This window comes from Drosophila miranda (genome assembly GCF_003369915.1).
Source record: "Drosophila miranda strain MSH22 chromosome Y unlocalized genomic scaffold, D.miranda_PacBio2.1 Contig_Y1_pilon, whole genome shotgun sequence".
Lineage (NCBI taxonomy): Eukaryota > Metazoa > Arthropoda > Insecta > Diptera > Drosophilidae > Drosophila > Drosophila miranda.
Genome location: NW_022881603.1, coordinates 4,349,064 through 4,371,712, shown reverse-complemented (window position 1 = coordinate 4,371,712; position 22,649 = coordinate 4,349,064). Strand labels below are relative to the sequence as shown.

Here is a 22,649-nt window from a genome sequence, read left to right as displayed (position 1 = left end):
AACAAGCTGGAGTCTATTTGACCTCAGAACCACTATAGTAACGGTGAACATCCACCGAGACCAGTTCATGGGCACTACCCAAGAGGAATTCCGACGTTGTCTTAAAGTACACAGCGAGGAGTTCATCTGCTTTGACCATCAGACAATCTTCAATGTGGACAATCGCTGTGAGTTTCAACTGTTTAACAATAAAACAGAAACACTGTGTCAGGTAACACACACAAAGGCTGACACGGTGGGGCTAAAAACTCAGCATCCAAATAAATGGATCTTCGCAACGCATTCTACAACTAAACTTCAAGCAGTATGCAACGGAGTTCCGTCAACCATAACACTGGAAGGAACTGGTCTACTCTCCATGTCCCCTGGTTGCACTGCTCGCAATACTGAAGTAAGCATCAGCACCTTCAGCACCACAATCAGCGAAGTAAAATCGACTTACACTCGGTTTGGTGACGTGAGCCCACCGGAGACATCACCCTCGCCGCCAATGTGGCAACTGAAGAACCAGACATCAGACTTTCTTCAAGAACTTGATGATCTACGCCAGCAACTATCAGCCATCAATCATCACGAGCTGCCACACCATCTCACCACCGTGCAGCACCATCAACTCGCTGCTTATGCAGCCCTAGCAATATCAATTCTATTGATCACTGCCTTCATTTTCCGGGAGAAGTATCAACTATGGAAACCAAGGCCATCAAACCCCGATCCAGCCATGTCATCAACCCCTATACCCCTTGCACACCGGTTTGCCATCGACTTGAACGATGGTTGAACACAGTTTCAACGGCCGGGAGAATGTTCAGTTGCAGAAATATGCTTAAGTAATAGTTTAAAATACCCGTCGGCATAACACAGTGTTCTATTTAACATGTATTATAATACCTCACGACAACACACTGGCCACTGCAGTGACTTCTGCTGACAATGCACTCTCTCCGCAGAGGGCGAAGACAGCGGGGCAGTTGCTGACCATAAAAATATCGCAATTGCCCACCAGACACTAAAATTATCCATAATACACAAAACATATATTTGACAGACTCAGCACTTTTGTACCTTTTATTACCTATAAATAAGAATCAGTTTTATCAATATAATCAGTATCAGAAACAGTACCATAACTGCCTGTCATTCATCTTCCATCGCAATCATCAGAGGCTGTCGCCGTGTCTTCAGACCCTCCCTTGCGCACCGTAGGATACCCACTCCGCAGTCCAACTGGTTCAAGTTCTAGTTGCGACGACCAAACTGTAGACGGTTTATGTACCGTATGCAACCCAGCTTCCTACACACACACACACATTAACACTATCTTTGAAATTAGCAAAATAAAGTATAAAAATGTCCAGACACCGGTTGACAAGCAACAAATACCACCAAAATGTAAAAAATTTCGTTACATCCATACTCAATTGCGTTACTTTTCAGACTTTTTAGACTACTTTTCACAAATCGACAGCAGCAGCAGCAGAAGCAAAAACAACAATAGCACCTTCATTGTTAATGGAAACACCTCGGGGCATCAAAACATCAAGCCCCCTGGCAAGACACCAAGAAGACCATTAATTGAGCACGCCGGCGGCTTTAATAGTTCTTAAGCAGTTGGGTATTAGTGTCAGTGGGAATCAAGTGGAATGGAAGTGGTATCGAGCGGTATCTTGCATTACTTTTCGCAAATAAATTTATTTAATTTAAACTTCATTTATATTTCCATAGAACAGTAAGAAAAACAGGTGATTTTTTTATATACATGCGTATGTTTGTGTATAATTAGTATTTTGGGAGCTCCGAGTAGCGTGGGGGCGTGGACCAGAGCACGCTGGAGTTGCGCTTCAGCTGGCTGGGATCGATGTTGGGGAAAATCAGTTTCAGGTCCGGAGTGGTGGGGGCCACCGAGAAGAAGCTGTCGATGACATCGGTGGGACAGTGGCTCTGCATGGCAATCGCTTTGCCGCGTACATGGCCTGAAGATGGGTCACAAAATTTCAGATTAGATCAGACACTGGCTAAACAAAACGCTAACTTACTGCGACTCCAGGTGGGTGCTGGCGGACGCTTGTGGGTGACCTTGCCCTCGTCATCGGTGGAGTCATCCTCGTGCAGCATGTCCCATGTGTATTTTGTCTTCGGCGGCGGTGGCAGCATCTTCTTCTTGGCCCCGGTCAACTGTGCCAGCTTCTGATTCTCCAGCTCCCGGATCTTGGCTTTCCTGAGGGCCTCGGCCTCCTCCTGCTGGCGCATCTTACGATTCAGCTCCTCAACCTCCAGCCGCTTGCGCTCCTCCAGCTTCTTTCGTTCCTCCTGTTTCTTGGCGCGTTCCGCGGTCTGCTTGGCAATGCGTTCGGCTCGCTCCCGCTCCTTTGCCTCTCGCTGCTGGGCGGCGTGCTGATGCTTTTGCTCACGCAGCTTCTTGCGCTCCTCGGCCAGGCTGTGCAGACCCTTGCGGAAGTCTTCGCCGCTGTTCTCGCGTAACAGGCTCTTGGTGGATGCAGAGCTGGTGGACTTCAGGTTGGTCCCGGTGGCAGTCTTCAGCAGCGTCGTTGCCTTTGAGGCACTCATGGGGGCCGTCTTGGGCTGGGCCGAGCTCACGGGCAATAGACTTGAGGTCTGAGTGGGCGTATTAAAGCGCCCCACAGTCGGTGGCTGCAACTTGCCAATCTTGGGCGTGTTGCTCGTGTTCGTGCCCTGAAAAAGGATCATCAATCATCAATTCCCGAACAAACGAGGGAGAGCACTGCACTCTTACCGTATCCTTGGCTCGCTGGGGGCGTAAGGTGTTTTGGGCAATGGCCGCATTTTCGAAGGCCTCCACGCGCATCTTCACTGGACTCTGCAAGAGCGGACTGTGGGCAGGTCAAAAGGGAAGTATTGATGCTCCAATTCAAATAGTCTCCAGATTTTACTCATACTCACTTAAACAGCTCATGGGTACGGCCGGGCAGCTTCATGGTCTTCACATTTGAGAGAAATTTCGCCACTGGTACCCTGTCGTCCAGCGACTCATCCTCTGTCAGGAGACTGCTAGTAATAACTTCCAAGGTGGCGTCGGCCGGTGCAATGTTGGGACTTTCATCGGTGGGAGCCGGACCCAGCACCATTGTGGCGTTGGACAAGGTGTTCGTTTCATTAATGGCGGCGCCAGCAGAAGCCTGCTGCTGCTGTTCTTCGATGGGCGGCCCCTCGAGGGCGTCTTTGTAGATGGGCGGCCCCTCGAGGGCGTCTTTGTAGATGGAGCGCTCCTGGTTGCGCGACTCGGTGCTGTTTTTGCGTGTCCGCGAGGAGACGGGCGAGTTTTGATCAATTTCACTAAATTGCTCCACCTTGATGGGCCGATGGCAGGCGCCATCCTTCTTCTTCTTTCGCCCCTTCTTGGACATCTCGGATGCCGTTGTAGTATGGCTGAATGCAGGCTCATCCGACCTGGTAGCATCCGTCTCCAAAATTGTGGATGTGGTATCTGTGGCCGGTAGGGGCGGCGGCATCTCGCCGGTAAACTTCTCCCGCTTGACTTTGACGCACACATTCTTGGAGGCGAAGACTTCGGCTGGCTTCTTGATGGGCTCTATTGGTAGTGTTGGTGGTGCCTCCTGTGGCTTTGTCTCCTCCACAACTGACGGTTTGGGATCCGGTGCTATGTTGTGCGTCCTGCCGTTGATCTGCGAGACGCGCTGTTCGCTCTCCACCTTCACCCGGATCGAATCCTCTTCGCTGGGCCGACGCATCTTTCGGATGAGAGAGTGCTCCTTGAGCAGCTTTACCGTTTTCAATTTGGCAGCCCGCTGCGGCCGGCCCGAGCTCATGGTGGTGTCGGCTAGAGTCGGTGCCGGTGGCGGCGGCATTAACGAGGCTGTGCTGTTCAGGTTCTCCACCTCGGCAATGGCCAAGAGCTGGGAGTTGCTCAACCGCGCACTTTGGCGGCCCGAGGACTCTGCCGTGACATCGGGGGCATCTGGGGAGAGTGCAAGGTGAGTCTTGGTCTCCTTTGGCCCACAGCACAACTCACCTTCGGAATCATCTGTGTTCTCAGTCAGAGCGGTCAGCCGTTTGGGACGCTTCTTGGTCTGCTGTGGTGTCACCGCGGAGGTTTCGCTCTGCTCCGGGGCATTGTCCGCAGCCTTGGCATCTTTGGTCTTGACGCCGTAGAATAGTTCTTCCAGCTCTTTAAAGTGAGCCTGCAAAAAAAACAAACGCGCCGCCATATTGATCGCCGTGTTCTATGTCCATTGCAGCCGAAAAAAATACCTTCCGGATTGCCTCCAGTTCCAGCTGCAGCCGCGACAGCGGCTGCATTATATCCAACATGTCATCCATTTGGCACAAATGAGAATCTACACAAATTTTAACAAATTCCTTTTTTTCTCGATTCTCCAGTCGTTTTTTTCAAATGGCGGCAATGCGACGCGCGTCTGCAGTGTGACCGCGGACTTATCGCTCAAATATACCGTCCGACCCACAGAAAAATACCGAAATATACGTATGACGTCTGATATATATACTCGTCGAATACTCGTATTATTATCCAATTACTTCATCAATTTCCTACAAGACCGTTTAAATTTCCGTTTTCATCTTTATTGCATTGCTTACAAAATACGGTTTTAGCAAAATCGGTCAAAGGGGGTGTACAATTTCAATTAAAATACAAAATCGTATGATTAGACCTAGACAAATAGCTATCCATAAAAGGTTAAGATTTCCCAGCCACCTAAATAAATAAACGATAATATGCTCTAAATATCATAGCTCGCAAATAGCTGTTGACACTTTCGGCGTGTCTGATAAAAACCTCTCATTGACGGACACATTGAGAAAATGGACTGAAAAGACCCGATCAAATCTGTTTTTGCTCAACTCGCTCTTCGCTCAAGCAAAGACCGATTTTTTCACTTCTCTTTTGTTCCTGTTTTTCACTGAGCATCTTGTCGCGAGTGAACGAACAAAGTGTCTTTTGCGTATGTATGCGTGCTTGTACGTGTGATGCTTATGGCAACTATCAATTTTTGTGAATTCTATACGGTTTGACTATTGGAGCTTAAAATGAATCGTGAAAAGCAAAACGAAAATGTTCGTTTGTCAGTTATTGGATAACTAGCTATGACAATTAGTAAACGAATGACAGTACCAAGTTATATTTTTCTTTAAAGATTATTTATGTATTTCTTGATTACTTTTTCACTGCAACACCGGTACCACGTACATTCGATTCGAGATCAGAAAGGAAAGAGGAAGTGGACACTTCAGGTGTGACCAGACTAACTTTACATAATAATACTTAATATATCGATAGTATTATTTAATAGTATTTAATGTTATTATTTGAATGTGGGAATAGGCGTATTCCAACACGCCCCCCTCAAAAATAACATTAATCATCAAAATCATAAAAATAAAAAAAAATGTTTTCATCATTAAATCAAAAAGGTAACATTCAATTGTTATTCTATTGTGGTTGGTGTGCATTCTGGGAAGTGTTATGTGATCTAGCATTTGCTCTAAGGATACGGGGAAAACCCAGAAAAACCCGATCAGATCACTTTAAAATTAGATTAACATAAAATTAAATTACTTTAACAATTCATTGGTTCTTTTGGTTCAAATCAAAAAAAAAAAAAATAAAAAAAAAATTAAATATGAATTAATGTAATAAATTTGTTAATAAAGCATCATGTCCATGTTTTCCTTAAATTGGAATCATTCTTCTTGTAGTAGTCCTAAATTGTTCCGCAGTTCCGCAAATCTTCCAGCAGGTAGTGGCTTCGTGAAGAAGTCCGCAAGTTGGTTGTCTGTATTAATATACTCAAGAGAAATCTCATTAGTTTCTATCTGTTCTCTTGAAAAATGATATTTTATATCAATATGCTTTGCTCTTTTATGACATGAGGGATTATTTGCAATGCTAATACAGCCTTGGTTGTCTTCATAAATGTTAATGGGTCTGTCGAGTTTAAGATTAATACTATTTAGAAGAGACTTTAGCTATAAAGCTTCTCTTACAGCTTCAAATAGGGCCATATATTCAGCTTTAGTTGATGAAGCTTCCACTGAATTCTGTATTTTTGTATTCCAACAAATTAAATTGGAATCGAACAATTTAAACAAATAACCCGCTGTACTTTTTCTATCAATCTCATTACTACCCCAATCGGAGTCTACATAGCCAACTAATGTATTTTCAAATGATGTATTCTTTTTAAATATAAGCTTCATATCAATAGTTCCCTTTAAATATCTAATAACCCTTTTTAAACATTGCCATAACTCAGCATTGTTCTTGCTACTATATCTACTCAAGATATTTACAGCGGCAGCTAAATCTGGTCGTGTACACAGCATTATGTACATTAAACAGCTAATAAGGTTACGACATGGAGCATTGCAGTCTTCATCTGAGTTAAGTAACTCATAATTTAGTTTATTTAGTAATGGAGTACTGACTAAATTGCAACTATCCATGTTAAATTTATTTAAAATTCTTTTCACATATGCAGCTTGACTCAAATATATTTTGTCTTCAAACATTTCTACTCTGATACCGATAAAATGTTTTATCTCATTTAAGTCAGTCATTCTAAATCTTTCGCTTAAATACTTTTTGAAATTATTCATTCTATCCATATCCCTTGTCGCTATTACTACATCATCAACATATAATAATACATATATGTTTTTCTTTATGTCACCTCTATCAAGAATATATATGCAACGATCCACGGGAGAGTTTACAAAATCGAATTCTTTCAATGCTTGCTCAAATACTTGAAACCAGCATCTAGCTGCTTGTTTGAGCCCATAAATGGCTTTGTTCAGTTTGCGTACATGCCCAGCACCGCATGATACGCCCTGAGGAGGCCGCATATATATCTCCTCACTTAATGTACCATTGAGGAAAGCTGTTTTAACATCCATCTGATGGACTTTCAAATTAAACTGGACTGCCAATGATAGTACGAACCTAAAACTGGCAATTCTAGCAACGGGAGCAAATGTTTCTTCATAGTCAACTTGGTACTTTTGAGTAAATCCTCTTGCAACCAGTCTAGCTTTGTATTTTATTGGGACTCCTAGTTCATTATATTTAATGGAAAATACCCATCTACTGTCTACAATATTTTTGTTTTCTGGCTTCTTTATAATTGTCCAGGTGTTATTAATTTCATGGGCATTTAACTCTGTATTTATTGCCTCCTCCCAATCAGATTTATCATTCCTAAAATTTATTTCATCAAAAGAATTTGGAACTTCATCAAACATTATATGGGCATTTAATATAAATTTGTTAAAGCTTTATCATGTTCTTTATAAGACACCTTCGGCTTAGACTTTAACCTCTCACTTTTTCTACTAATTATATTAGTATCCTTATTTTCTTCACGACAATTATCTGGCTGATCAGCTTTTTCACAATCCTTACTCTCATTCGGGATATATAATTCCTTACTATCATTCAGGAAATCAGTTTTTCTTTTCCTACTTTCATTCGGAAAATTCAGCTTTTCGCATTCCATACTTTCATTCAGGATTTCACATTCCGTACTTTCATTCGGGAAATTAAACTGATCACATTCCTTACTCTCATTCAGGCTTCCACATTCCGTACTATCATTCGGGAAATAAAACTGATCACATTCCTTACTCTCATTCAGGATTCCACATTCCGTACTATCATTCGGGAAATTAAGCTGATCAGATTCCTTACTCTCATTCAGGAATTCTTGTTGATTTCTTTCCTTACTCTCTTTCGGGAAATCTGTTTCAAATTTTACTTCTCTAGAGGAAAGCATATTAGTCTCGTCTACGACAACATCTCTTGCAACAATAACTTTTCCTTTAATGACATCCCACAATTTGAGTCTATTTTGTTCATACCCTATCAAGATAGCTTTGAATGATTTTTCATCAAATTTCCCTTTTTTAATTTTTTTGTGCACATACACGGTTGAACCGAACACTCTTAAAAACTTTAAATTGGGCTTTCTATTGTGCCACAGCTCATATGGGGTCATTTTACAATCACCAAGTGCTTTGACTACAGGTATATCCAACATACCTGTATATTTAACAACAATTACTCCATTTTCATACCCGATACTCAAAATGAGTATTGGGGTTTATTAGATTTGTGGTAAAAGTGGATGTGTGTAACGTCCAGAAGGAATCGTTTCCGACCCCATAAAGTATATATATTCTTGATCAGCATCAATAGCCGAGTCGATTGAGCCCTGTCTGTCTGTCCGTCTGTCCGTCCGTCCGTCCGTCCGTCCTTCCGCTTCAGCGCCTAGTGCTCAAAGACTATAAGATCTAGAGCAACGATGTTTTGGATCCAGACTTCTGTGATATGTCACTGCTACAAAAATATTTCAAAACTTCACCCCGCCCACTTCCGCCACCAGAAAGAACGAAAATCTGTGGCATCCACATTTTTAAAGATACGATAAAACCAAAAACGCAGAATCGTAGCGGATGACTATGTGTTCTAGAGTGTAAAATCTCAACCAGATCGTATAACTATTATAGCCAGAATCAAGAAAACAATTTCATTCTTTCTCGCTCTGTCTCTCTCTAACACACAGGTTTCATGGTCGGCTTTGCCAATTGCAAAATATGAGCTCAAGGATCTCAGAACCTGTAAGAGCCAGAGCAACCAAATTTGGTATCCACACTCCTGTGATATCGGACCTTGACCGTTTCGTGTCCAAATTTCGCCACACCCCCTTCCGCCCCCGCAAAGGACGAAAATCAGGGGCATCCACAAATCTCAGAGACTATTAAGGCTAGAGTAACCAAATTTGGTATCCGCACTTTTGTTAGATCTCACTATAAAACGTATATCTCAGAATTTCGCCCCACCCTTTTACGCCCACACAAAGGACGAAAATCTGTTGCATTCACAATATTGCACATTCGAGAAAACTAAAAACGCAGAATCATAGATAATGACCATATCTATCAGATTGCTGAATCTGGATCAGATCAGATCATTTTTATAGCCAAAAGGAACAAATCAATTTGCACTGGCTACGCAGCGCCCGACGTCACGCTCAGACTGATTTTCTGTCTCTCTCGCACGCACTCTTTGTCGTGTCGTTTAATATTAGCGGCGTCTGCCGGAGGAGAGCCATACTAGTGTTGGGTAAACATTGCTCATTTTGGTGAACATGTTCACTTGTTCTTTTTTAGTAAGTGAGTCAACTCACTCATATAGCTCACTTGCTCACTTGCTCTCTTAGATTGCTCAGTTACTCACTTGTTCACTTTCTCAGTTGTTCACTTGCTCAGTTGCTCAGTTGCTCACTTTCTCAGTTGCTGACTTGCTCAGTTGTTCACTATTCATGCACAGAACCCTAAGCACCACAGACTTTTACACAAATAAAATACGTTACATTTCCATATTAATCAAACATTTATAACTAAAAAAAAAAAAATGTATATAACAAAAAAACAAACTTTTTATTTCCTTTCATAGGAATTCTTATACTAACATAAAAATAAGGAGATCCTTTCATAGGAATTCTTATACTAACATAAAAATAAGGAGATCCTTTCATAAAAATAGGGAGATCCTTTCATAGGAATTCTTATACTAACATAAAAATAAGGAGATCCTTTCATAGGAATTCTTATACTAACTTAAAAATAAGGAGATCCTTTCATAGGAATTCTTATACTAACATAAAAATAAGGAGATCCTTTCATAGGAATTCTTATACTAACTTAAAAAAAAGGAGATCCTTTCATAGGAATTCTTATACTTTTCGTTTTCTTCATTTTAGCGCTATAAGAGAAAATAATGTTAATCAAGCAAACAAGCAATCAAGTACAAATTAGGTTGAACTCACTTCCGATTTACATGTTGTTATGCAAAAAATTAAATTTTCAACTGTTGTTGACTTTAAAAGGGAGCGCCTTTTACGTATGGTTTCGCCTGCACTTGAAAATATGCGCTCGCATGGCACTGAGGTGGCGACTAAGCAGAGACGCTTCAGCATATAGTTATAAAGTAGCGGGTATTGCGCTTTCCGCTGATTCCACCATACCAATGGATCATCTTTTCGGCTGATGTACTCCTCAGCCAGGTACTTATCCATTTCTCTTATGGATGCTGCCGTATTGTTGGTGGGTTGGCTTACTTGCTGAAAAGTGGTATCAAATTCAGCCCATATTGTGTCCTCTTCTTGTTTTTTGTTGCTTATAGCTTCTTGTGGAGGTTCAGGGAGTGACCGTATCGTTTGAGCCAATTTTTTGTTGATATCCGCTACTGACTTTTTAAAGGCCTCCGCAGATTTAAATGCGCGTCCTTTGAACCTGGGATCCAGAACAGTGCTCTCCGCATACAAAATATTAGCCTCGAAATCGTTAAACCTGCCGTCCATCTCGTTTATGATTTCATTGATTACTTCGGCAACTAGGTTATTTTTAACTGTTGGATATATTTGAGCCATTTTTCTTTGAAGTAATCCAGTCAAAGCAATTATTTTTGACAATGTTACGTTTTTTCAGCTGAGATCTCTTCTGTAACTTCATAAAATGGCTTTAATACGGGAAGCACTCCATCAATGACATCCCAGTCTTCTGGTGACAAAAGTAAATCTGTCCTTGTTGACAGAGCTGCCACGCCTGCCTCCTTCAGGATAGACAGCCGTTCAAACATTTTGTACGTTGAGTTCCAACGTGTTGGCACATCCTGTGTTAGTTTGAGGTCAGCCAACTTAAGCAGCGCTTGCATATCTTTAAGCTTTTTTAAGCCTGATGAGCTGCGATGAAAATATTCGCTTATAGCTTTAGCTTTTCTGCGCACACTGCTCATTTTATCTAGAGCTTTTTGGACAATTTGATTTAGGGTATGAGCAAAACACCGTATATGACTCCAATTGCCGGTTCTAATAGCAAGAGCAATGTTGTGTGCATTATCGGATGCTATTGCTGCGACTTTGTTTTTGAGATCCCATTCAGTCACAATTTTTTCCAAAAAGCTGCACAGATTCGCAGCAGTGTGCGACGCTTCAAAGGCCTGACAAGCAATTGTATAGGTCAGCATCGTTGATTCCTCATCGATAAAATGTACTGTGACAGCCAGATAACTTTCGTTGGTTATAGATGTCCAACCGTCTGTAGTTAAGCACACCGCTGTGGCCGCACGTAGTTCTTCTATTATCGTCCCAGTGTACTCGTCACGAATTTTGGGAATCAAGGAGCTGGTTAATGTTTTCCTCGTCGGAAGCTTATAGTTTGGGGTGTGCGACACATCGTGAATAAATTTTTTAAATTCTGGTTCTTCGACCAAGCGCAAGGCGTGATGACCCTTGGCGATCATCCGTACAAGTTGCAGATCAATCTGCTGCGCTTTGCTCGCTGGTACAGGCCTTTCAGCAAAGCTTGTTATTTTTGGTTGCGCACTTTGCACAAAAATCGGGCCATCGGTGTTTTGCCGGATAACGGGCTCCATAGACGCCGGGTGCTTGCTCTTTAAATGGCGGCTTAAGTTGCTTTGAGATTTGCAACTCAAAATAGATTTGCAATACTTGCACTTGGCTTCCTGGCGTCCAACTTCCTCGAAATGGTTCCAAATCTCACTATACTTCCGAAAAAGCAACATATTCAGGCAGGCTCCGTTTTTCATTTACTTTTGCGGATTACGTTTTCAGACAAAACGTTTCGATTTCGTTTTAAGGTGCTCCAGTTTTCACATATTTTTTTTATTGATATGTTTCTTTTTTCATCGTTTCTGGCAAACAAAAACAGCTGACCTGGCTGCTTTGTAAAAATACAGCGTGATTAAAATGCCTTTTATTTTTTCAATTGCTTGTTTTGAAGCAAAACGATTGCAGAAATTACGTGATCTAAGAAGATCTAGACATCTTAGATGCAACACTTGTGTATTTAACATGTCTGACGAACTGTGAGTAACAGCATGCGTATTGAAAATTAAATTGCTAATGGTAAAGCTTTCAGATTTGTGAAGTCATTTCGGATCGACAAAAAAACTTTCAAAATGATTTTGGAGAAAGTTCAACCCCATTAAGGTGTTACCAGGAAGTTATCTCCCTCTACGCAATTGGCTTCAGTAATGTGATATCTCGCCACTGGCTGCTACCAGTGGGCAGTTGCCAAAGACCACCATATAAACATTGGACGCTGTACATTTGGAAAGATTCTTCACAAACTTATTCCGTTGATGGACAGGCTGTTATGTATTGAGTTCATTTCGTTGTAGATGAATAATCATCAATTGCAACAATCATATGAATATTTCTATCGGAACTTTAAATTGCCTCGAATTGGTGCCTGTGTGGATGGAACTCACATCAGAATACTAAAGCCTGTACAAAACCACTCCGTGTTCTATAATAGGAAATGATTTTATAGCATGAATGCCATGGTGGTGTGTAACTACAACATGGAGATAATTGCTATTGATGCCACGCACCCTGGTTCCTGCCATGACTCCATCATTTGGAATCACTCCCCTGCTAGGGAATATTTATCCACGACCATTAATGGGTTTGTTTTGGCTGATTCGGGCTACGCTCTAGAGAGTTTTGTTCTGACTCCTTATAGGAGCGCGGAGATAGCCACCTATCAGCACAGATTCAACATAAAGCATACTGGAGCACGAAATATTATAGAACGCACCATTGGAGTCCTTAAAAGCCGTTTCCGTTGCTTGCAACGCACTTTAAATTACCCACCAATATTTTGTTGCCAAATTATAAATGTATGCTGTGCCCTGCACAATATTTGTAGAAGACGTAATGTCTTAATCGAGGAGGATGTTCGATTTGACGACCCTTTAGACACTGAAAATGAATTCGACGACACTGAAAATAATGGATCATCTATACGCGATGAAATAGCTCAGGCCATTCCTTATTAAAATGCAAAATTTTTCATGTTTTCTTCTTTATGTCATTCGATATTCTTTATAACTAATAAAGCTAAGTTTCACAAAAAAACTAATAGGAAACTAATTATTTCGCAAATTTGTCCAAAATTTGGCTAAATTTGTCTACAAGCGCCTTTTGGACCTCGAGCTTCTCCTTCTCTAACGATTCCATTCGTTCGAAATGTTCCGAAATTTTCTTGGAAATTGCCGACATTTCATCCAGCTGAGCAGCGCAGAGATCGTTGAGGTCCATGGTCTGCGCTGGGCTAGTTCGACGGCGCTTCGGCAGGGGCTCCTCCTTCTCTGAGGGTTCGTCCTTCTCTGAGGGTTCCTCCTCAATGGGGTCTTCCATCACGCACTTAACCCCAGTGTCGGCCTCCTTGGTCGTACGGGGGGGAAGTCCATACGCTGGCCCACCTACTCCTTCCACCATTTCGTAGACGCCACATAGCTTGGCCACTTCCTCCTCCAAATCCCCAGCCAATTGCTGAGCGAAGGGCCCTCCACCTGTAGCTCGAGTTTCTGATTTGTTTTTCGCCATCTTCTTGCGGATGTTTGTTTTCCAATCTGCCCAAACCTGAAATTGTAGAATTGAATATAGTAGTGTGCTACCTTTTGTTGTGCAACACATACCTTTTTCCAACCCAATGCGTCCTTGATTGGCAGCCCAACAGCATTGAGAGCGCCGCAAAGCTCTGTCCGGGTTGTCTTTCATAAAACCCACCAGGATTTCATCTTGATTTATGCTTTCCCCTGGATATAAAGAACAAAGCGGTAATTTTGAAATAAAAAATTAATTTGCTGCACTTATGTACATTTTGAAGTCCGAATTAAATTGGGCGGGAAACAGCTGTGCTCACCCAGATGTTCTGTTAAGCGCATGTTACAAGCAAAGTCTGAGCTGTTACATGCACATTTGTGCTGTTATACGCAAACATTTATTACTTGCCAACGTTCCGATAACCAAATCGGAATGCGTCAGCTGCTTACACCAAAACGAAATTTGTTGTTGCTGTGGCCAATTTTGTCCGAACCAAATTTGAGGTTGGGTTAAAATAAAATTATTTATAAAGAAAGCACAAGTTAAATTACCCTGATATAGGTATCAAGTTTATGTTAATGCATCAATAAGTCATCTATTTTTTTCCTTTTGCAATTAAGGTTCGTTTTGTTGTATAAAAAGCCGTTTACTTTTCATTTCGTCAACGAAAATGTTTTCGTTTTGAAAACGAAGAAATCTTGCGGAATGGGAAAAAGAGAGCCCCAATTTATGTGATTTCAAAAGTAAATCGGAAAACTTTTGTGAAAGTGAAAAACGGAGCCTGGCTGATTGAATTTTTCAAAATTGTAAACAGCTTTGCCCGTAATATAAAAAGTGTGAAGTAAACGCAAATATGAGCAAAGCTGCCAGATCGCAAAATGACCTTTGAGGAGCAAAATTGCGCAAGAAGTGAGTAGAGAACAAGTGAGTAAAAATGAACAAGTGAGTAAAAATGAACAAGTGAATAACAAAGAACAAGTGAACAAAAAAGAACAAGTGAACAACAAAGAACAAGTGAACAAAAAAGAACAAGTGAACAAAAAAGAACAAGTGAACAACAAAGAACAAGTGAACAAAAAAGAACAACTTGGAAGGAACATGTTCAGTTGCTCACTTAAGTGAACAACTCTTTTTTGTTCACTCACTCATGAGCAACACAACACTAAGCCATACTGACTTAGTATCGGGTATAACTGTAGAGTTGCGGTCTCCGCAGCAACTCACAACGTTCCCCCTCGTTATTTATTTATTTATTTATTTATTAAATTAACAAATTATCTGTTAATAATGGTACTTAGTTACTAAAGGCGGAAAAAGATAAGTTAAAAGTTAGCCAAATTTAAATGATTATAAATATTGTATGCAATTAGTTTAAGAGACAGTTTAGGGGATAGGGTTTGACAGAGGGAGTTATAATTATGGCATAAAATCCTAAAAGGTTCATGATCAGCATAATTAGACCTACATATGGGTAGACGGATAGGCCTAAAAGTACGGGTAGGTCTAGATGGAACGGCCAAGTCAATCTGACCCAAGAGAGTTTGGGAGTCAACAGTCCCAAGAAGGAGCTTGTGCACGAACATTACGCCATTGCATATTCTGCGATGGTGCAACGACGGCAGGTCAATAAGATTTAGCCTAGACCGGTAGGGTGGCAAGATTCTACCCGAGTCCCAGTTCAAGTTCCGAAGGGCAAAAATTAAAAATTGCTTTTGCACGGATTCAATAACAGCCTGCTGCTCTTTATACTGCGGGCTCCACACACAAGAACAATACTCCACTATAGGACGTACTAACGAGATGTACAGTTGTTTCGTAACGTACGGGTCGTCAAACTCCTTGGACCAACGCTTGATGAACGCTAAAACACCCTTAGCTTTATTTACAGTTGCAGCTATATGGGTGTTGAAACACATCTTATAATCAAAAAGGACTCCGAGGTCATTTGAACTCGAAATTCGCTCAAGGACATGATTTCCTAGAACATATGAGACAAAATGAGGAGCGCGACGGTAAAATGTCATAAGTTTGCATTTGGAAAGGTTCAGAAAAAGAAGATTAGTTGAACACCACAATAGTAGTTCACTTAGATCAAGTTGAAGGCGTGTGTGCAAATACCAATCAGAGTAAGAAAGACAGATTTTGACATCATCAGCATACATTAGTGTAGTAGAGTATGTTATAACTTGAGGAAGGTCGTTCACAAATAAAATAAACAGAAGCGGGCCCAGATGACTTCCCTGTGGCACACCTGAAGTAACATTAACAGTATTTGACAACACGTTAGAAAACAAAACACGTTGAGTACGGTTAGAGAGATAGGACAAAATCCAATCTAGAAGATTCGTTGGGAACCCTAATAAAGAGAGCTTTTGAATAAGCAGAGCATGGTTCACAGAATCGAATGCCTTGCTTAAGTCCGTAAAAACTACATCCGTCTGCAAACCAATTTGAAAACCACGGTGGATTAGGTTAGAAAACTCAAGAAGGTTAGTCGATGTTGAACGATGTCTGAAAAAACCGTGTTGCGACGGAGATATCAAGCTGCAACAAAGATGTTGCAGTTGCCGGGTGACCAGGAACTCAAGAAGCTTCGGGATGGCGGAAAGCTTTGCGATACCACGATAGTTTTCAATGTTTGATCTTGAACCTTTTTTGTGAAGCGGAATGATGTAGGACTCATTCCAAATTACTGGGAGACAAGACTGTTCCAAGGAGAGGTTGAAGAGAAAGGTCAAGGGTTTGCAAAGGGACTGGGCACAGTGTTTTAAGATGCAACTTGGTACTTTATCTGGACCCGCAGAAAACGATATGTCCATAGATGACAAACCTTCCAGAACAACGCTTTCCTCGAAAAAGGGCAGAGAAATGCTGTTAGCTTGAGGTAGCTGGTACGGATACGGAGTGGATGCGTTGTAAATATGAGACGAGTACGTTGTTTGGAAAAAGTTAGCGAATAAATTTGCAATACCAACAGCAGAAGCTTCTGTTTTGTTCTGGTAATGAAGGGACGGAGGAAAAACGTTTGACTTGCGCTTAGAATTAACGAACGAATAGAATTTTTTAGGATCACTACGAAAGTTACTACTACATTGTAAAAGGTAATGATTATAACACTGACTATTGACGGCAAGGAACAGAGAGCGAGCGGAGGAGTATAGAGCTAAGGCCAACGTGGAGCCCGACTTCTGGTACTTTTTATAGAGCCGGGATTTATTATTTTTTAAGTATGACAAATACTTGGAGAACCAGGGAGGCTTGGACGATACAGGTACAGTGATATCTGGAACAAACGTATTAAGGGCGGAGTAAATAGAACTATAAAACGAGTTAACAGTTGCATCTATGTTCGGTAATGAATAAAGAAACGACCAATCAACACGCGAGAGATGTAGATCTAAATCAATAAAGTTTGTTTTGCGAAAACACTTTATGTGACAAGGAGCCATGGAACTGTCAGCACCTCCAGATTGTGTACACTCCAGTGATATCAACAAAGTTGGATGGTAAGGATCTTCAGGGAGAGATATTGGGCTTGCTCTAGATACAGTAGCAAGAGAACCATCGTTAACAAAAACGAGGTCAAGAAGTCTGTCCCTAATGTTTTTAACGGCATTAATTTGGACAAGGGAAATATCCGTTAGCCCATTGATAAAGTCATTATGGCAATTGGGAAACAACAGGTTAGCGTCATTACAAGGCAGCCAAGAAAGAAATGGGAGGTTAAAGTCCCCCATGACAATAATTCGATCATTGCACCCTAATGTAGAAACAACATTATTAATTGCTGAAAGGTGGTGTAAGTAAAGCTCAGCATCAGACCTGGGAGGAATGTAAGAGCAGGTTAAATAGAAAAATGCGGAGCCAACACGAACTTTGACTGCAACAAATTCAATTCCATGAATGTTATTGAATGGGAATAACTCAGATGAGAAAACAGATTTAACTGCAATCAGAACCCCACCTGCAAAAGATGGGCGGTCCATTCTATAAATAGTGTAACTATCAATGAAAATTTCGTGATCATTGACAGAGGAGTTAAGCCAGGTTTCGGTAAACGCGATGGCATCGAAATCAAAGGACGCGCTATTAGTATGAATTTGACGCAACTTTCCCAGCAAACTGCGAACGTTCTGATAGTGCATGGAAAAATAGTACATCAGTTTTTTGGAGCATGTTCGGTAATTCTTGGATTCGAGTTCGAATCTTTGAGAAGGAACTCATGCACAATTGTATGCTCAGGCCATATTGACGGTTCTAGAGAACAGGATAGTAAAGAATCAGGGAGAAGAATTTTAAAGGATGATATGTTGCGCTTATGTTTAAATGTAAATTTAGTCACAACTATATCAACAGGCGAAGTGTTAATTTTAGCGGCAAGATGTTGTTTAACATCCTCCGTTGTAGCCTCAGGAATAAGACGAGAAACAAATATTGCTTTCCGAGGGACCACTGCTTTAAGTTGAAGTCCCGAGCGAGATCGAGATGGTGGAGCCACTCCTAAAAGAGATCTCGGTACAAGGGCAGAGGAATTGGCAGCAATGGCTGTAGCAGGAATTGGAGTAGGAATTGCAGCAGGAATTGGAGCAGGAATTGGCAAGACGTCGTCAGCAACCAGCACACCCGCACTAGGAGCACTCACCGCGTCAGAAGTGACGGCCACAGAAACTGCAGGGATGGGATTGATGCTGTTGGGGAGTTGGGTGCTCGAAGGAAGCACATTGCTCGGTGTAAAGAACTCCGGAGCCACCGTTGGCGGATTTACAGACAACGGCGTGGCATGCCTACACGGAAATGCTTCCGATGGATGAAGGTGGGAGGCAGGCGTACCAATCGGATTAGGTTGCAAGAGATTGGTATCATTATGCGGAATTTTCCGTCTAGGCGATTCGCTCAAGAGTTTGAGCCCAAGAAACTGTGATTCAAGGGCAAGAAATTTCTCGTTGAGAGCCACAAATTGTTTCCGGACATCCAGAAACCCAGTTCGAGTCTGTCTCATAAATGTGCGCATTTCGGCCTCAATCTCCCGACAAGCCAGACATGACCAAGACAGGCCCATGCGTTTCGAGATCAGATCATTCAGCCGGCCAAAATTTCCACCACCAGCACATTTTATGTGGGCAAAATTGTCGCACAGCCAGCAGCTAAGAAATGAATCACCAATGATAACACCACCGAATTCACATTTCTTTGCACTGCAAACAATTGCCATTATGGACAGTAGAAGAATCACTGTGCACGAATAAAAGAAGAACGGAGTGAGATAGCAGGTAAAGTAGGAGAGCAGACAGCAGAGCGAGCCAGACAATCAGCTGCAGCGGCAATAATTCAAAGCAGATGATCTAACGAAGTGCAGAAAACGAGCAGTAAACTCACCAAAGCAGAGACACAAAAGAAAAGTCCACAGAGAGGGAGAGTATAGGCAATCCAGAGAGAGTGAGAGCAACAGTGCGAGCAGCCCGCTTATGCTCACGAGAGAGTGTGGGCGATACAAACGCTGATGCGCGAGAACAGTGCACACCGAAGAAGCGATAACGAAAAGCAGACTGGGCAAAAAAACAATAACAAATTGCCTGCACGAGTCCGATGTGTTACGTTGCAATATTGAATTTATATTTAACACTTGTTTACAAACAAAACACTGGTGGTTAACACAAAGTAGAATCAAATTAAAGAGATGCGATAATAAATCAAAACAAAGACACAACAATGTTGTATGATATTTAGGCAAAGGGCGGAGAGTGCGGGAGCAAGAAAAAAAAACCACAACCGGCTTAAGCAAGAGCTAGAAGCGAATTCTAGTCTCTGAGATCTAGACGCTAATGTTTTACTCTAAGCAAAGCCGGCTATGCTACGTGTGTGTTAGAGAGAGACAGGGCGAGAAAAAATGAAATTGTTTTCTTGATTCTGGCTATAATAATTATACGATCTGGTTCAGATTTTGCACTCTAGAAGATATAGTCATCTTCTACGATTCTGCGTTTTTAGTTTTCTCGTATCGTCGAAATTGTGGATGCCACAGATTTTCGCCCTTTGTGGGGGCGGAAGTGGGCGGGGCAAAGTTTTGAAATATTCTTGTAGCAGTGACATATCACAGAAGTCTGGATCCAAAACATCGTTGCTCTCGCTCTCATAGTCTTTGAGCACTAGGCGCTGAAGGGGACGGACAGACGGACAGACAGACATGGCTCAATCGACTCGGCTATTGATGTTGATCAAGAATATATATACTTTATGGGGTCGGAAACGATTCCTTTTGGACGTTACACACATCCACTTTTACCACAAATCTAATATACCCCAATACTCATTTCGAGTATCGGGTATAAAAACTACACAAGAACGCACGCGGAACTAATTTCACAACTATTTGTTACTAATTTAATTTATTTAAATTGGCGTGGACTGGGCCCATAACCTATTGGATAACTAGCTATGACAATTAGTAAACGAATGACAGTAGCAAGTTATATTTTTCTTTAAAGATTATTTATGTATTTCTTGATTACTTTTTCACTGCAACACCGGTACCACGTACATTCGATTCAAGATCAGAAAGGAAAGAGGAAGTGGACACTTCAAGTGTGACCAGACTAACTTTACATAATAATACATAATATATCGATAGTATTATTTAATAGTATTTAATGTTATTATTTGAATGTGGGAATAGGCGTATTCCAACACCAATTTTGCAAATAAATATACATATTACAATACAATAGCCCAAAAGATGCGGAAAACATGAATAAATAAACATATACATGAAAAAAAAACTAAAAACACTTTACTCAGACACTTTTTTGGTTCTGCTCATCTAAAGACACTTTTGCTGTGAGCGCTTGACCAAAGTGTCTTTCTAAGTTGTTATTGTGAGACACGATCGTGTGTCGGGCTCACCCGAAAACCCGAAACACATAACACAAGCGAAGAGACAAAAAGTGTTCTGCTCAGTGAGAGACCGTGTCTTCGTGGTCTTTTTCGGTTTTGTCAGTGACGAGACAGCAAAGGGAAAAAGTGTTGACCGTCGTTTGCGAGCTATGCTAAATATAAATATGTGACATGCACTACTGACCTAAATAAATATACAACGGACAGCTGCATGCATTTGTGTACATACACTGTTAAGATATTTACAGCACTATCATTAAACCCATTCTGGATGACCTGCATGTGGTCAAATCTCACACCATCTGCATGATAACCATTGTGACCGTCATAAATCTGACCCTTGGAATATTCCACTGTTGGATTTGTAGTAATTGCTTAGTCCTAAATATTGTAATGGGTAACGAGTACTTGGGCGAGATGGTATTACTCGGCTATGACCGGCACGTATTGTTTCCGGCTGCTGGCTCGTCAGCAAGGGGGTGGAGTTGTTTTATTGTCATAGTCCAAAGCCCTTTACTTTCTTTATTTTAAATTTAACGTGCAAGAAAAAAACAAGCCATACACCTCACCGGACAGAGTTCACTACAAATGACCACATAACACGGACGATTACCTAAAAGACAGACGGACGATCCTCAGCTGTTTCGAGGACCCCTTGCCCACCCTACCTTGGTCATGACATTCCATACATCTATCTGTCGGCCATGACCCCTTGGTGTGCCGACACTCGCTACAGGGGCTTGGAAGGGGAGATCATAAGAAGGGTTTAGTTAAACATTATAATGATATTTATTGGAACTAAATTATACATAACGAGGGGGAACGTTGTGAGTTGCTGCGTACACCGCAACTCTACAGTTATACCCGATACTTAGTCAGTATGGCTCTCTTGCGGCAGACGCCGCTAATATTGAACCACACGACAAAGAGTGCGTGCGAGAGAGACAGAAATTCAGTCTGAGCGTGACGTCGGGCGCTGCGTGGCCACTGCAAATTGATTTCTTGCTTTTGGCTACAAAAATGATCCGATCTGATCCAGATTCAGCAATCTGATAGATATGGTCATTATCTATGATTCTGCGTTTTTAGTTTTCTCGAATGTGCAATATTGTGGATGCAACAGATTTTCGTCCTTTGTGTGGGCGGAAGGGGGTGGGGCGAAATTCTGAGATATACGTTTTATAGTGAGATCTAACAGAAGTGCGGATACCAAAGTTGTTTACTCTAGCCTTAATAGTCTCTGAGATTTGTGGATGCCCCAGATTTTCGTCCTTTGCGGGGGCGGAAGGGGGTGTGGCGAAATTTGGACACGAAACGGTCAAGGTCCGATATCACAGGAGTGTGGATACCAAGATAGGTGGCTCTGGCTCTTATAGGTTCTGAGATCCTTGAACTCATATTTTGCAATTGGCAAAGCCGACCGTGAAACCTGTGTGTTAGAGAGAGACAGAGCGAGAAAGAATGAAATTGTTTTCTTGATTCTGGCTATAATAATTTCACGATCTGGTTGAGATTTTACACTCTAGAACATATAGTCATCCTCTACGATTCTGCGTTTTTGGCTTTATCGTATCTTTAAAAATGTGGATGCCACAGATTTTCGTTCTTTGTGGGGGCGGAAGTGGGCGGGGCGAACTTTTGAAATATTTTTGTAGCAGTGACATATCACAGAAGTCTGGATACAAAACATCGTTGCTCTAGCTCTTATAGTCTTTGAGCACTAGGCGCTGAAGGGGACGGACGGACGGACGGACGGACGGACGGACGGACAGACGGACAGACAGACAGGGCTCAATCGACTCGGCTATTGATGCTGATCAAGAATATATATACTTTATGGGGTCGGAAACGATTCCTTCTGGACGTTACACACATCCACTTTTACCACAAATCTAATATACCCCAATACTCATTTTGAGTATCGGGTATAAAAATACGGGGTATATGTTCCCTCCCATAGGCTACCTGGGCCTGGTTCCCTTGAACTAGGATCAGGTAAACTTATAAACTAGTATTTGAATAAATGTGCAATGGTAAAGATTAAAATTTAAAGATAGAATATAAATGTTGATTCCTTCGGGCTACGAAACGGTGAGGCAATTTGGTCGGAACACCCATAGACAATTTCTTCCATGCCCAAATGATTGTAATCAAATACCTAGTAAATAAACTCTCTTTTACCGCGGCTCCCGTGTCGAAAGCGCTTTCTGATGGTTGCTGCAAAACTGTGGTTAATATGATATTTTGGGTTCGGGTGTATTATTATTGCATTTCGGTTATAAACATATTGGTTCTTGTTATTTTTATACCCGATACTCAAAATGAGTA

At 41.7% G+C, this 22,649-nt stretch overlaps 1 protein-coding gene and 1 long non-coding RNA gene across 8 annotated transcripts; both read right to left on the bottom strand.

The window, feature by feature from the left end:
* Window positions 1–1,690: 1,690 nt before the first annotated feature.
* On the bottom strand, window positions 1,691–4,761 carry LOC117189479 (histone-lysine N-methyltransferase, H3 lysine-79 specific-like). 3 transcript variants are annotated; one of them, XM_033394615.1, is made up of 7 exons: window positions 4,252–4,528; window positions 4,013–4,181; window positions 3,219–3,958; window positions 2,923–3,188; window positions 2,756–2,852; window positions 2,037–2,694; window positions 1,691–1,973 (listed from the first exon to the last, which is right to left on the bottom strand). In XM_033394615.1, the coding sequence occupies exons 1-7, from the start codon at window positions 4,318–4,320 to the stop codon at window positions 1,780–1,782; spliced, it is 2,193 nt and encodes a 730-aa protein (XP_033250506.1). In that variant the 5' UTR covers window positions 4,321–4,528; the 3' UTR covers window positions 1,691–1,779. The 3 variants fall into 3 exon arrangements, with proteins under 3 accessions (XP_033250506.1, XP_033250505.1, XP_033250504.1); XM_033394614.1 differs by having other exon boundaries at window positions 2,923–3,958; XM_033394613.1 differs by having other exon boundaries at window positions 2,923–4,181; window positions 4,252–4,761.
* An 8,617-nt stretch (window positions 4,762–13,378) lies between these two features.
* On the bottom strand, window positions 13,379–20,014 carry LOC117189481. 5 transcript variants are annotated; one of them, XR_004473415.1, is made up of 4 exons: window positions 13,982–14,021; window positions 13,705–13,901; window positions 13,523–13,642; window positions 13,379–13,466 (listed from the first exon to the last, which is right to left on the bottom strand). It is a non-coding gene; the product is annotated as an uncharacterized LOC117189481 (long non-coding RNA). The 5 variants fall into 5 exon arrangements; XR_004473413.1 differs by lacking the exons at window positions 13,705–13,901; window positions 13,982–14,021 and adding an exon at window positions 19,940–20,014; XR_004473416.1 differs by lacking the exons at window positions 13,705–13,901; window positions 13,982–14,021 and adding an exon at window positions 19,969–19,989.
* Window positions 20,015–22,649: the final 2,635 nt, after the last annotated feature.